Genomic DNA, 15,260 nt, shown 5'->3' with positions numbered 1-15,260 from the left:
CTAAAAATAAGGAAGAGAGTGAAAATAGTAGGAAAAAAAAAAAAAAAAGCCTTATTACACTATCTTCCCCCTCACTTCCCAGTTCCTGGAAGCTGCCTGGGAGGTTATATAAGCACTGAAGTATGTATTTCTAGCAAGAATGCTTTCCGTAGGAGGTAGATGGGAAATCAAAAATAACTATTATTTAAGAGCAAAAATAAATCAGTGCAAGAACTATTGTTTGCAAACTGCGTAAAATCAGGTTCTTTCCTTACAGAAAGAAACAAATACAAAACAGAGGAATATTGTCATAAACACTCTGAAGAAATCAGATCAAGCCCAGTGCTGAGAGCTGTCTCCCTTTACCTACTCATAGCTTTGTAACAGACAACAGTAATACAATTTTACTTGAGTCCCCAAATAGACTAGAAATCTACTGAGGGTAGGAGCTGTCCCTTCCTTTAATGACAAGAATCATATTTTCCACACAGTGTTTAATAAGTCTTCCTAGTAATATTTTATATTTGTACAATTTTGATGCAAATATACATAAAGATGGTCTTGTGAGCTTATACTTCTAGTAAGAGACAAGACAAAAACCAATCCCCATTTTGTAGGGCATCACATCTTCTCTTCTGCTGGCCTCCCTAAATGCCTTTCATTCCCAATGAATAAGATGAATGACAAACCCTGGGTCCTCTCCCCCTAAAGAGGACGCTTTAATTTATCCAAAACCATTTTCAGAATTCTCCTCAGCAAAAGACAAATACTACCATTCATGCTCTGCATCCCCTTTCCTTTAATTTATAACTTCTATTTGTTATGAGACCATCAATGTGAAAGCCATCTGCAAAGTGTGCAGTGACACGCTTTGTTACTTTGAACACAACACAAATGAGATCTTAAGTTGGCCTGCCTTTGTACTTCATTTTTTGGAGGAAAAGAATGATTATGACTCTGGCTTTTCTTATAATTTCCTAATATAGAGTAAGATTTATTGTTAACTATAAAAACATGGGCTTATATTCACACCTGCATAAGAGTTTGAATCTAAAACTTAAAGTATGAAATAATTACCTTCAGTTTGTTTGCTTCTTTCTTATCCCCAGCAAAAAAGGAATTCTCATCAAAATGCAAAGGAAATGACCTACATGTTAAAACAGAAGATTCATTTTCAGGTATTATAAAATATAAAAGTCCTGCTAAGATAACATTTTGCTGGCTGGTGATGAATAATATAATAAAAAGAGTAGAAAATCTAGTAAAATCAAACTCTGTTGCCCCAAAACAAAGTCTTATCCTCAAATCTAAAACAACTGCATAAAATAGAAGTCTGGCCCCAAACCCAGTATGTTCAACCACATATGAAAATAATGTAGGTATCAAATACTACAAGAATGACTCTGAAAACTAAACACTTGTGCCATTTAGTACCTAAGTCAAAACAAAAACAAAACTCAATTCTAAAAGACCTATAAGCAAAATTAGCTTTTAATTATTATTATTATTTTTAATAATTTTCCTTTCTTGGGGCACCTGGGTGGCTCAGTCGGTTAAGCATCTGACTTCCGCTCAGGCCATAATCTCAGGGTCCTGGGATCGAGCCCCATGTGGGACTTTGTGCTCAGCAGGGAGTCTGCTTCTCCCTCTCCCTCTGCCCCTTCCCCCTGCTGGTGCTCTCTCTCTCTCTAATATAAATAAATAAAATCTTGGGGCACCTGGGTGGCTCAGTCATTAAGCGTCTGCCTTCGGCTCAGGTCATGATCCCAGGGTCCTGGGATCGAGCCCCACATCGGGCTCCCTCCTCTGCGGGAAGCCTGCTTCTCCCTCTCCCACTCCCGCTGCTTCTGTTACTTCTCTCACTGTGTCTCTCTCTGTCAAATAAATTTAAAAAAATCTTTAAAAATAAATAAATAAATAAGTAAAATCTTTAGAAAAATTTTTTCCTTTCTCTAAACTGAGTATTTTAAGAATTGAACTTTGATACCACTTGTTACTCTCCTATTAATGTTTAAGTTGTACAAGTCATAATATGGAATTTACTTGATTTCATGAAGGATTTCCAAAAGTAGCATTTTGTTTTCTGCATCATGAACTTTATTTCCAGTGAAGAGTTGAAAATCTGGGCGCTCAAAGAATGGTACCACTTTAGATAAAGCCCTTAATTCTATTAAGTAGAGAAAATACAAGTTCTTAAGCCTTCTTGGACCCTCTCCTTCAGTCAAAATTCCATCAAATCGCTGTTGAAATTCTGTAATGTTGTGTCCCCATTTCTTTTCCAACCAAGTTTCTGAGAAGAAAGAAGAATTAAATATTAAAATCTGAATTTTAAAAGTTTCAGTTTACTTACATTGGGTTACTTATGCCTGAAGAAGTATATCTGAAAATACAGAACAATGAAAGCTGCTTTTCATAATTTAGCTTTTAATGGTTCTATATTAATATTTTATCTTCTAGAACCCATCCTTAGGAGGAAAATAAATTCAGTTTTACTGAGAAGTATGACTTCACAGAAATCAAATTTCTAAATATAAACATTTATAAAACCAAAATACACAATTTAAAAATGACTACCTGAAATTACTGATAAGTCTGAAACCCTATTGAAAATTCAAGTTACTGTATTTTGTTCCTGAGACATAGAGATACTTGAAATTCCAGAAGGAATACGTTCCTGATGAAAATCAAACATGGCCTTGTTTTGTAACAGCATTTTTAAAGCTAAAGAGCAGCAGAAAATACTTCTACCCATTAAACTCCAGGCCTGAAGTTGGCACACAAATAAAAGGGTTTTAATACAGTAAAAATATCTAATGAGTAACAAACGGGACCACTACGAGCTATTTTAACTCCCACAACAAAAGAATATTCCCAGAGAGATGTGCACAATTTTGAGCAACTCCTTAAAAGGATCTGTAATTTCTACAGTTCTTACATTCCTGATTACTACCATTTAAGAATTAATTTTTAATGCCCAATATTAAATAGGGTCAACTTTGTCCCACTAAGGTAAATACCAAAAAATTTTAAGAATATCTGAAAATAAGTATGGTAAAATATTTTTTTCTTTCTGTTTTTTTTGTGTATTTTTTTTAAGTATGGTAAAAGAAATAAAAGTGAATGTCCCATACCTTGTAGAAGATATCGTGCACTCAAATGCACATTAATGCTTGCATGCAGGCCAGATATAAGTCTGTAGAATGCTCTTTTTTCTACGCAGAGGCCTAAGAATAGTAATTTGGTAATCGAAATTTTATATGTGAAACGTACCATTTTAAAAATATTTTCATGCCTTTAAAGATGAGAAAAATTTTTAACATTTAAATGTTTAAAAGTTTCCAATTACCTTCTAGCCAACTGTAAAAAGTGTTCTCTGAAATTAAAAGAAAAAGAAGTCACAAAGTTGTAAAAATGCCAAAATGTTAAGTTTTTCAATATATATCAATCTGTGCCAAATGGTGATTTAAAAATTAATGAAAGATCCAATTTTATTTGCAATTTATCCAAAGGAAGAAGAGAAGTTCTTGGTGTGGATTCTCTTGCTCAGTCCCTAGAAGGTTTCAGTATTGCCTTAGGTAGCCCCCGTCTCATAACTTTCCAGATAAAATGTTTCATATGAAGTCAGAACACAGAATTTAAATAATAAACCAATGCAACGAAAACTACTTAGCCTTGAAAATAGGTGATTCTATGAAAATTAAGAACTCATTATATACTTTTCTAAAATTTTTTTAAAGGTTTTATTTATTTATTTATTTATTTATTAGGAGCAAGAGAGAGAGTGCACACAAGCAAGGGGAGCAGCAGGCAGGCAGAGGGAGAGGGAGAAGCAAGGAGCCCAATGTAGGGCTCGATCCCAGGACCCTGGGACCATGACCTGAGCCGAAGGCAGATGCCTAACCAACTGAGCCACCCAGGCATCCCTATGCTTTTCTAAATTCTTAAAGTAAATAAAAATTATATAATAGGGGGCGCCTGGGTGGCTCAGTCATTAAGTGGCTGCCTTCGGCTCAGGTCATGATCCCAGGGTCCTGGGATCGAGCCCCGCATCGGGCTCCCTGCTCAGCGGGAAGCCTGCTTCTCCCTCTCCCACTCCCCCTGCTTGTGTTCCCTCTCGCTCTCTCTCTCTCTCTGTCAATTAAATAAATAAATAAAATCTTTTAAAAAAATTATAAAATAGAATTGGTGGTGTATTACTTGTATATTGCTCATGGTATTTCATGCCATTCAGTATTTCAAAGGAGGAATACAAGGAAATGTTACAAAAACCAAATACCACTTATATTCTATGACCCAATAAGATCACTGTTCATATACTTAGACCTCGTAATTCTGCTTTTAGAATCATGTTCTAGGGGCACCTGGGTGGCTCAGTCGGTTAACTGTCTGCCTTCAGCTCAGGACCTGATCCCATTGTCGTGGGATGGAGCCCAGGATCAGGTTTCCCCACTCAGCTCGCTCTCTCTCAAATAAATAAATAAAATCTTAAAAAAAAAAAAAAGGAATTATGTTCTAAAGAAATAACTCAAATGGTGGAGGGGTCAATAATTTGTACAATGATTATATATAATTGTTAAAAACTGAAATAATCAAAATGTACAATTAGCCTAAGTTAACACGATAGGATGTTATATAACTAGGTAACATGGTAGAATAATATAATGCTATTTAAAATGATAAGAATGTGGACCATGCCAATACGTGAAATGTTTATTTGAAATAACATATGAAAAGGCATAGAAATAATTTTTATAACTACGTAAAGATTCTATGTATACATTTATGAGAGATGGCAAACATTGAACATACAGTTCTTTTGACTAAAGCTGCTTATGGTAATATTAAAAATGAACTAAACATGCATAAAAGTAATAAAAGGAATGACATAGAAAATATGCAATAAATTAGACTATCTAAAAACTTAAAATATCTGTTTGTCAGAAAACTTCACGAGCAAAAGTAAAAGGCAGATAACCAAGTAGGTTGAATGTATGTTACAAATACAACAAAGGGATAATATTCTCTTTTTTTAAGATTTTATTTATTTGAGAGAGAGAGCATGAGCAGGGGGAGGGGCGGGAGAAAGAGAGGGAGAAACAGACTCCCCACTGAGTGCAGAGCCTGACTAGGGGCTCAATCCCAAGACCCCGAGATCATGACTTGAGCCAAAGTCAACTGCTTAACCAACTGAGCCAGCCAGGTGCCCCAAAGGGATAATATTCTAAATATATAAAAAGCTCATAAACTGAATAAAAGTGCTAAAGTGCCCGTTTAAAGTGGGCATATAACAGAAGTAGAGAATTCACAAAGGAAAAACCACAAATGGTAAGAACATAAAAATTACTCTATTTCACTAGTAATAAAAATGCAAATTACAACCATAGAGATACCACTTCTAAAAATAAAGATAAAAATATTACAATACTTCATGCTGACAAGGGTCAGGTATAACTAGCAGGCACACTGATTGGAAGGGATACAAATTCACACATCTTCTCAATGACAAAATGCAATCTGGTTATATGTATCAGGAGCCTAAAATGTCTATAACCTTTGATTCAGTAAACCCATTTCTAGAAATCTAGGCTGTTATGGATAAAATTTGTATGTTGAAGCTCTAAGTCCCCAGGGGATGGTATTTAGAGGTGGGGCCTTTGGGACATGATTAGATTTAGATGAGGTCTGAGGGTAGGATCCCCATGATGGGATTAGTGTCTTTATAGGCAGAGACCAGAGCTCTTTCTCAGCCACTGAGGACACAGCGAAAAGGTTGGCCATCCGCAAGCCAGGAAGAGAGCCCTCGGGAAGAATCAAATCTGCCAACATTTTGATCTTGTACTTCCCAGCCTCCAGAACTGTGAGAAAATAAGCGTCTCACTTAAGCCACCCAGTCTATGGTATTTTGTTAGAGCAGCCTGAGCCAAGACATAGGCTAAGGAAGCAAGCACACAGGGGAAAAATAATACACAAAACTATATCTAGTATAAAAATACACATATGTAAATAATCATAATTATCAAAATGTTGGGACACCCGGGTGGCTCAGTCAGTTAAGTGTCTGCCTTCGGCTCAGGTCATGATCCCAGGGTCCTGGGATTGAGCCCTGCATCGGGCTCCCTGCTCAGCAGGGAGCTTGCTTCTCCCTCTGCCTGCTTCTCCCCCCTGCCTGTGCTCTCTCTCTGACAAATAAATAAATAAGATCTTAAAAAAAAATTTATCACAATTTTAACAGAGAAGCAGTATGAGATAGTAACTGAGAGCATGAACCTTGGAGCCAAACTAATATCATTTTCCAACTGTGCTTCTTACAAGTCATACATGACTTAGCTGAGTTGCAAATCCCCTCTGGCACTCATTTTCCTTGTCTATAAAATGGAAATAAAAATAATATCTCCTAAGAACGCTGGAAGGATTAAATGAAATCATACTTGTAAATTGCTTAGAAGAGTAGTACTGGCACGTAGTCTTAGCCATTACCATTATCAATTATTTTGGGGTTGTGGGATTACAAGTGATTTGTCTCCTTATAAAAACCTTCAGAGTTGGGGCACCTAGGTGGTGCCGTTGGTTAAGCATTCGACTCTTGGTTTCGGCTCAGGTCTGATCTCAGGGTCATGAGATTGAGCATGGTGTCCGGCTCCACGCCATGTGTGGAGTCTGCTCTTTTAAGACTCTCCTTTTCTCTCTCCCTTTCCCCCTGCACGCACAAACTCTCTCTCTCTGAAGGTTTTTTGTTTTGTTTTGTTTTGTTTAAGATTTATTTCTTTATCTCTCAAATAAATAAATAAATCTTAAAAAAAAAAAAAACCTTCAGAGTTTTTGTTTTATTTTGTTTTGTTTCAAGTTTGGGACCATGAATCAGGGGGGATGGGAGTGTAATACTACTTGGGACCTAGTCTTCCAAGGAAATTTTCAGTTCTGTTCCTGAAGTAGCTATCCTCAACGTCACATGGCTGTGATCCAATTAGATAATCACCTAATATGATAGCTGTCAGGGATAACTCTTTCAAATTTGACCAAAATGAAAAATTGTAAATATATGCATAAACAAGATAATTTCTCTAAAGATAGACTCCACAAGCTAACAATATTTTCTCTGACAATGAGAGACAGGGTGAGGTCTTTAAACAGTATTGAAAAACTGAAATAATATCCTCTAAAATAGCTAAGAATACCCAAGGTGGAATAAAATTTCTCAAAACTGAAAATTATAGGGAAGAGGGCAGGAAAAAACCCCTGAAAATTATAGATGACTACTAACAGTAATAAAATATGAGGCATCTTTGGAAGAATAATCTCATGCTAAAGAATTTCTCTTCCAAATAGTACAGTTCGGATTCAGTATTTTACTTAGCTATTATTGTTTTACAATAATACAAAGCATAATAAAAAAGCAATGTTATCAGACATTGGTATTCTGTTATTTAGACAGAATACAAAAGCAATTTGTAAAACTAATGTTCAGAAGACAAAATTTTGAAGGAGAGGAACGGGATACTTCACATTTAGCAATTTCATCTAGCTGGACTAAAGCTAAGTACTACCTTGCTTTTCATATGGTTAAACACATGGCCTTAAGAATAAGAAAAATCATTTTAGGGGTGCCTGGGTGGCTCAGTCGGTTAAGTGTCTGCCTACGGCTCAGGTCATGATCCCGGGGTCCTGGGATCGAGCCCCACGTCAAGCTCAGTGGGAAGCCTGCTTCTCCCTCTCCCTCTGCCCCCCTTCCTCCCCCACTTGTGCACTCTCTCTCTCTCAAATAAATAAAATCTTAAAAAAAGAAAAAGAAAAATCACTCCAATTTCACTCAGAAAGCAAAAAGATTCTCACAAAGACAAAGTAAACCTAAAATACTTCAAAAATTTTAGCATTACAACGAAAAGAGTTGGCAATAACTACCCCCAAGAGCGAACACGAGCCTTGGAAGCAGGTAGAGCAACACTGTGACCATGCCTAGAAGCTTCCTCTATGGTCTGCTCCAGGAGTAAAGGAGAGGTTTTCCCTAACAGAAGCTGGGCGGGGCAGGGGGTGGGGGGTGCGGTGCAGAATGCCTAGCTTCTGCAAGCACTGGGTAAAATGCACAAGTGAATTATCAGAGGCTGAGGCCGGTTGTCACTACCGCCTGATCCCAGGCACAGTCATTTTCCCTTAACCTGTGCTTTCAACTCCTGAATTTTAGATAAACAGGAGTTCTTAGAAGTAGGAAGAAAAGTTTGCCAAATAAACATCTGAATGTATCAGCAAGTTCATATATATATGATAAAGAAATATTTACCTTCACTTTTCCCTGAAAAGCAAAACAAGCAAAACAAAATGTTGATTATTATAAAGTCCTTCCAGATGTCACTTTAAAATACTATACTTCCATAAAAATAAGACTTTGTAGTTTTAGTCCATCAGTTCACCCGTATAAAGCAAAATCTGAGGGAGACGCTCGTGACACAAATCTATCTAGTGGCAAATAGGAATTATGCCGGATTCGCTTCAAGGGCATCATCTCCAAGAGCCTGGGTAAGGAGTGGTTTCAGCTCGTGCAAGATTTAATACAGGCTGATGGGAGAGACAAATCTAATCCATCATCTGAGAGTACTCTCAAGTACCTTAAGGACTTACGGTTATTTCGTTGGCAGCGCCTATTTCCACATTTATTTATCCTAAATCTATAACATGGTTTCTGCTAAAGAATTGCGTTCTTGCTTTGAAACCTCCAGACTGACGCTGTAAAATTTTACCTTATTCAGGAATATTCTGAAAGACTATTTGTGAAGATTCAAATTATGCACAGTTTGGCAGTTTGTAAGCTGCTGCTCATTTACTACTAAAAAAACTGTCTTCATTTTGCCCACGCTTATTTAATGCCATCATTGTTTGATTATTAAAATAACATATGCTCATTGCAAATACATTTTTTTTTAAGAAAGAAAACAGACGAAATAAAAAATGTTATCCATAACTCCCTCTGCCCTAGATAAATACCATTTACATTTTGGTAAATGTCCTTTTTCTTTGCATATAGACATTTAGATATTATATTAAGTATGTTTTTACAAAAATAGACATACTGTTTGATGCCTGTTTCTTTTCTTCAATGTGCTATTGGTCATTACTGACCTAAATGAATATAAATTCTCAGCAATATTTCTAATGGCTGTATTCTACTCAATGAATATACCATAAATCATTTAACCAGTTCCTTAATGATAAACATTTAAATTTTTCCCATTTATATTTATGATAAGTGAGGGTAGTTAATCAGATCATAATGTGAGTTCATACTGAGGATCACCCCTTATCTAGGAATTTGCCCTCATCTGATATTAAATCAATAGCTTCCAATGAGCTACTATATGTGACTCATATAAACCCAAACTCCTGTTTAAAGATGTTCTTTCATTTCTAATCTAAGAAAGACTAGTCTGCCAACATTTAGGGAATGATGCACTCTCACTGCTTTCCAGGAGGAAATTTATGTTTATTGACTATATGAGATCAGCTTTTCAAATTTTAAAAAATGAAAATCTTATACATTTGCTAAAAGCACATCAAATATTTCATCAGTAAGCATGTATGACGGGAACAGGGATATAGATTTCCTAAGCAAAAATCTGAAATCATACACTGAACTGGTTTATTCAACAAACCATTCTGCCTATTACAGACTGGGCAGGGTTTCTGAGTTTCAATTTTACACCCCCTCTGCCTCTGCACAGTGCCTAGCACATAGTAAACAGAGGGTAATCATTTGTTGAAGGAACAACTGATCTTCCCAACGGTAGTCAAGCCCATTAAATGAGGAGAGCAGTTTTCATCAATCATTCACTTAACAAACTACTCCATCTGTTATGTGTCAGGCTCTCTATTAACAGATGAAACCAATAAATACTCCCCATATGCCCAAAGTACTAGGGTAGATCAATAGACACGTAATAGTAAAATAATGCCAGACAGTGGAAACGGGGTAAGAGACACAAAACGTGACATAAGATCACTTTATGCGGAGAGAGGGGTTACTTCCAGTTAGGAGAGTCAGGGAAGGTGGAAAAGGCAACATTTGGGCAAGATTTTGTGTGGAAGGAGAAAATGAAAAATGTTAGTGAAACATAAAGACATGTGAATTTGAAATCAGACTCCCAATAATGTACAATCATTTCAGGTTCTGGGAAAGATTTGAGGCAGTTTTTGTGGATATTCATTTAACTAGAAACTGAAGAAAAATAGTAAAAAACTAAACACATATTATGTAAAAATCACAGAATAAATATTTAACCTAATCTCCACCCTATGATAATCTAACACCATGAACTTCATTACACAAATACTCCTTACTGAGGTATAAAATATTAAACACCAATTTCTCTGTAAGGGTGAGGCATAACTTCTATGGAAACAGGAATATATGATCTCAAATGCTCTTCCTAACTCTTATCTGGCCTTCCTCCTCCTTTTAACCAAAGTTCACTGGCTGATAAATAATATAACAGTGCAAATAAATAACTCACCTTGACCAGAAGCCAAAGGACTTAAAGGTCTTTTAATTGTCTGTGGCCTAGAAACAAAAGAATTAAATTGTAAAATATAATTATGTTACCTATCTTGTTATAATTATCTAAGTAAAAGTGAAATTATCTCAGAGAACTGCTTAATGACTACATCCAAAATCAAACTGTTTTAAAAACACTGAGCTTATAAAATATTTAGTTTTCTCTAATTGCTTGTTTTAGCAATAGTTTCTGATCTTTTCCCATTGTAGCAGCCAGAAAGCCATTTCCTAATCACTTCTTCAAACAAAGGAAGAAAACACGTTAAGCTCTTCTCCTAGTCACTAATGTTTTTACATATATTACATGTACCCATATGTGTGTTTGCATGTGGCACAAAGCGCACTCCTGACTGAAAGACAAACAAGCAAGAAATATAAATACCCAAACCAAGCATGAAAAGAAAAAGGGGAAAAAGCACTGTGGGTAGATTATTTTCCACTTAGTTAACCTTATGTATGTCAACTGACCCTGTGGCCACCAAGTTTGTTATGATTTCAATAAAAGGTATTTTTTAATATGAAAAAAAGAGTCAAAATGTCACTGAAGTGCCTTTAAATCTCAAACTAAATAATCATTAGTATCAGTAAAATGTAGGGATTGCTTTGTCTGCAATTTGAATTTTATGAACTCTCACAACTTGAGACATTTTGAGGACAGAACATGTAAGCTATATTTTAACATACTGAATTTTGTGCCTCATATATTGTTTATATATTAGAAATATTTATACTGGGAATCATAATAAAAATTAGTTAGGAAATAGCTACAGTACAAATATAAAATCTAACAAATGCTTCAGTTGGACTCTATTTTAGTTCATATTAAAAACAACAAAAACAAAAAACCAACAACATTTAGGGGTGCCTGGCTCAGTCAGTAGAGCATGCAACTCTTGATCTTGGGGTTGTAAGTTAGAGCCCCAAGTTGGGTGTAGAGATTATTTAAAAATAAAATCTAAAGCAAAACAAAACAAAACAAAAAACCTTTAAAGTAAGCCAATTAAGTCAAACATTCCTAATAATAAACCAGGGAATTTAAATGAAACACATGGCAGAAATGAGTAAATAATGAAAATTCTCCACTTCAAAACTGGAGAAATTCTTCAAATCAAAAAAGAAGAAAACAGACTTGGGCGCCTGGGTGGCTCAGTTGGTTAAGCGTCTTCCTTTGGCTCCAGTCATGATCCCGGGGTCCCGGGATCGAGTCCTGCATCGGGCTCCCTGCTCCGTGGGGAGCCTGCCTCTCTCTCTCTCTCTCTCTCTCTCTGTCTCTGTATCTCTGTGTCTCATGAATAAATAAAATCTTTAAAAAAAAGAAGAAGAAACAGACTTGACATTTTATTGGTGTAAGCATAACTGCTAATCTCTTATACTTATATTTGACTTATGCAGTGAAATGTATTATTACCGTTATCTGGGAACTCCAAAGATTTTCTCTGAGATAGTATAATGCAAATGCACACACAAATTCCTTCCAAAAACCAATAAGCACATTGGTTAGAAGCCAGTGGTTTATAAGAGGCAGGTAAACTTGAAGCATGTCCCAGTCACACAGTGATGAAACTATTTCTATTGTAGCAGTGAGAGTATGAAGTGGGTTCTTCCACTTACTAGATTTTTGACACTGGAAAAATCATTTAACCTTTGCAAGTCTCAAGTTTCTCCATCTGTAAACAGTGATGACTACAACACAGGGCTATCGCAGGGACTAAAAGAGAAAATGTACGTACCATGCTTAGCACAAGTCTGGCACACAGTGAGTGTTCAAGTGTTACTTATTATAATTATTCTCTGAAATTAACTTAACTTGAACTTGAAAGCAGGTAAAATAACTAGAGCCTCAAAAGATGAACACAGAGCACCAAAAAGAGATTTAGGAGTCTTTACTACTATTCTTTACTACTAAGAATATGATCCTGGGAAATGAAGTAAACCTGGCTGGCTCTCGGTTATTTCATCTATAAAATGAGATTCTATAATCCACTGGAGAAACACCTGTGAAATGTCTACAATACTCCCATAAAAGTCTTATACTATTCTATGTCTTTTATTTTTTCTATGTCTTTTATTTTTTTTAAGATTTTTTATTTATTTTTCTATGTCTATGTCTTTTAAAGAAGAAAAAAATATTTGTTGAAACTCATGTCCCCATGTTTCCCCAGAGGAGAAGTGGATTAATGAATAAGCATGTTTCTATGTCCAGATGCATCCTTTAACAAAATAAATGTGATTTGCAATTTAGAGTCATTATTAATTGTTTATTTGTTTATAAATAAAAATCACTCTATATGTCAGGATTTTCTAAGTGAAAAGGACACATACTTAAAACAGTTTTCTTCATAGATGACGTTCCAAATCTTCCAAGCATCTAGCCCCTTGTAACCCGTGTAGCGCTCGGGATTAAGGAGCAAATCTACATATTCAGCATCAGGAGATTGTATGTCTGTAAAATGAAATGTTCCATTAAATCTTTTTCTTCAGTTACCTTAAAAAACTAGTATAATAGACTATATTCCACTGATTCTAAGGCACCACAAATATAACAGTGCCTCCAGACTTTAGAAACAATCTTTTACAAGAAAGATGAGAGAGAAAAGAGGAAGGCACAAACAGACACATTAAATGTACTCACTGGTTGCAAAAGCATCCTGCTTTTAAAAATGGTAAAAAATAGGAATATGTAAATTTTAGAATAGAAGAAACATGGTAATTTAATTCTGATAAGCTATCCAGATGAAAAATATACTATATATTTCCCTCCACATTAACTGTAAGCAGTTCCTCAGTAACTAGGATCAATGAAGATGTATTACTACCAGACACTGTTTATTACCAAAAACTTCCTTCTTACATGACCACCATCAAGATCCACTACAAAGCTGTCCCAAAGGTATAATCCTAAACTTGCAAAAAATTATAAGCAGGATGATACTTGCATCAGCATTATTTATTAAAGGGAAAATTAGAAGCAACCTAAATGTCCAACAGCAGCACATGGGGCTCTGGAGCCAGAGTGCCTGGGTTAGAATCCAGGCTCTACTACTTATTCAGGGTGGAACCTGGGGCAAATCACATATGTTCTCAAAGCATTGGTACCATCATTTATAATATGGAGATAACACTCAGTGTTACTGTGAGACTTAAGTAAGTTTATACGTGCAAAGTGCTGAGAACCACGGTACGAGTATAACACATATTAGCTAGTGGTATTATGAGATATCTTAACAGGACATTTTACAATCAACAAAACTGTTAAGTACAAATGCTATCTAATAAAATGAAAAGATAAGAATTATAGAAAAGTTAATTACAGATACCAATGAAAAAACATACAAAAATTGGTGAGATACTGGTTTCTCATATGTTCTATAAGTTTGTGTAATGGATTAAAACTTTGAAACAAAAAAATGTCCCCTCGTTCTCCAATGGCTTTGGGAAATTATTTAATATACACTAATACCTTCCTCATTTATAAAGCTTAACAACAGGAACCAACAAAAAATGAAGTGGGCAAAAAAGCAACCAAAGTAGATGACAAAAATCTGAGCACACAGGTACTTATAAGAAGTCCATCAAGCTCTCAAAAGTACCTACCTTTTCTTTTATGAAATTCAATTTTTTTTTTAAGATTTTATTTATTTTTTGACAGAGAGAGAGACAGCGAGAGAGGGAACACAAGCAGGGGGGAGTGGGAGAGGGAGAAGCAGGCTTCCCGCTAAGCAGGGAGCCTGATGCAGGGAGCCTGATGCAGGGCTCGATCCCAGGACCCTGGGATCATGACCTGAGCCAAAGGCAGAATGCGGGGCTCGATCCCAGGACCCTGGGATCATGACCTGAGCTGAAGGCAGACGCTTAACGACTGAGCCACCCCGGCGTCCCAAAAAGTACCTACTTTTTATTAAAAACACAATGACAAAAACAAAAATAAAACTAAGCTTGGCTATTTTCATCCCAATTGACAGTACATTAGAGACATAAATTAGGGGAAATTTTGCTTCTAGAAGTAGCACAGTGACAGCATCTAGAAATAACTGAGAGTCCATGCAGAAGTGGCAATTAAAATAACTAGAAAAAGTAGAAGTAAAAACTTAAAAACAGGGGCACTTGGCTGGTTCAGGCAGTAAAGCATGTGACTCCCGATCTTGGGGTTCTTAATTTAAACCCCAGGCTGGGTGTAGAGATTACTTTAAAAAAAAAACAAAAAAAAAAACTTAAAACAAATTTGTATGGGATCCTCTGGTTCAGGAACAGATACTCCTGTTTATCTCAACTAATACTCAAAGTATTGCCACAGTATAGCAAATTAGGATAAACTCATAAAAAATAACCCTCATTTTTAAAACATATAAATAATGCTCAGCATCTAGTACTTTAAGACTGAAAACAAATTACCAATAATTAAATTTTTAATATTTTGCCTAATTAGGCATAAATATTAGTTGACTCATAATTTTATTTATAACAAATACTTCATCTTGCCTCAACTTTTTAATAAAAAATAATTATTACTGGGGCGCCTGGGTGGCTCAGTCAGTTAAGTGTCTGCCTTCGGCTCAGGTCATGATCCTGGGCTGGGATGGAGCCCCACGTTGGGCTCTCTGCTCAGCAAGGAGTCTGCTTCTCCCTTTCCCTCTGCCCCTCCCCACCACTTGTGTTCTCTCTCACTTGCTCAGAGTAAATAAATAAAAAATTTTTTAAAAATTGTTACTATAGCCATATTTTGTCAGATGACAAAAGCTCA

At 35.9% G+C, this 15,260-nt stretch overlaps 1 protein-coding gene across 1 annotated transcript in view; it reads right to left on the bottom strand.

Moving 5' to 3' along the window:
- ERO1A (endoplasmic reticulum oxidoreductase 1 alpha) overlaps nt 1–15,260 on the bottom strand; it is a 55,861-nt gene that overhangs the window by 15,601 nt on the left and 25,000 nt on the right. The window contains exons 7-12 of the mRNA XM_028109603.2: nt 12,842–12,962; nt 10,479–10,525; nt 3,326–3,352; nt 3,111–3,203; nt 2,023–2,269; nt 1,057–1,126 (exon numbers count right to left, since the gene is read on the bottom strand). Of these exons, the coding sequence (XP_027965404.1) occupies nt 1,057–1,126; nt 2,023–2,269; nt 3,111–3,203; nt 3,326–3,352; nt 10,479–10,525; nt 12,842–12,962 (605 nt within the window). The remainder of the gene's footprint in view (nt 1–1,056; nt 1,127–2,022; nt 2,270–3,110; nt 3,204–3,325; nt 3,353–10,478; nt 10,526–12,841; nt 12,963–15,260) is intronic.

The sequence above is a fragment of the Eumetopias jubatus genome, unplaced genomic scaffold (assembly GCF_037043125.1).
Source record: "Eumetopias jubatus isolate StellerSeaLion01/CBP00866 unplaced genomic scaffold, mEumJub1_p1.0 scaffold_7, whole genome shotgun sequence".
NCBI lineage: Eukaryota > Metazoa > Chordata > Mammalia > Carnivora > Otariidae > Eumetopias > Eumetopias jubatus.
Note: the sequence above shows the minus strand (reverse complement) of the source record. Positions and strands in the feature narration are given on the sequence as shown.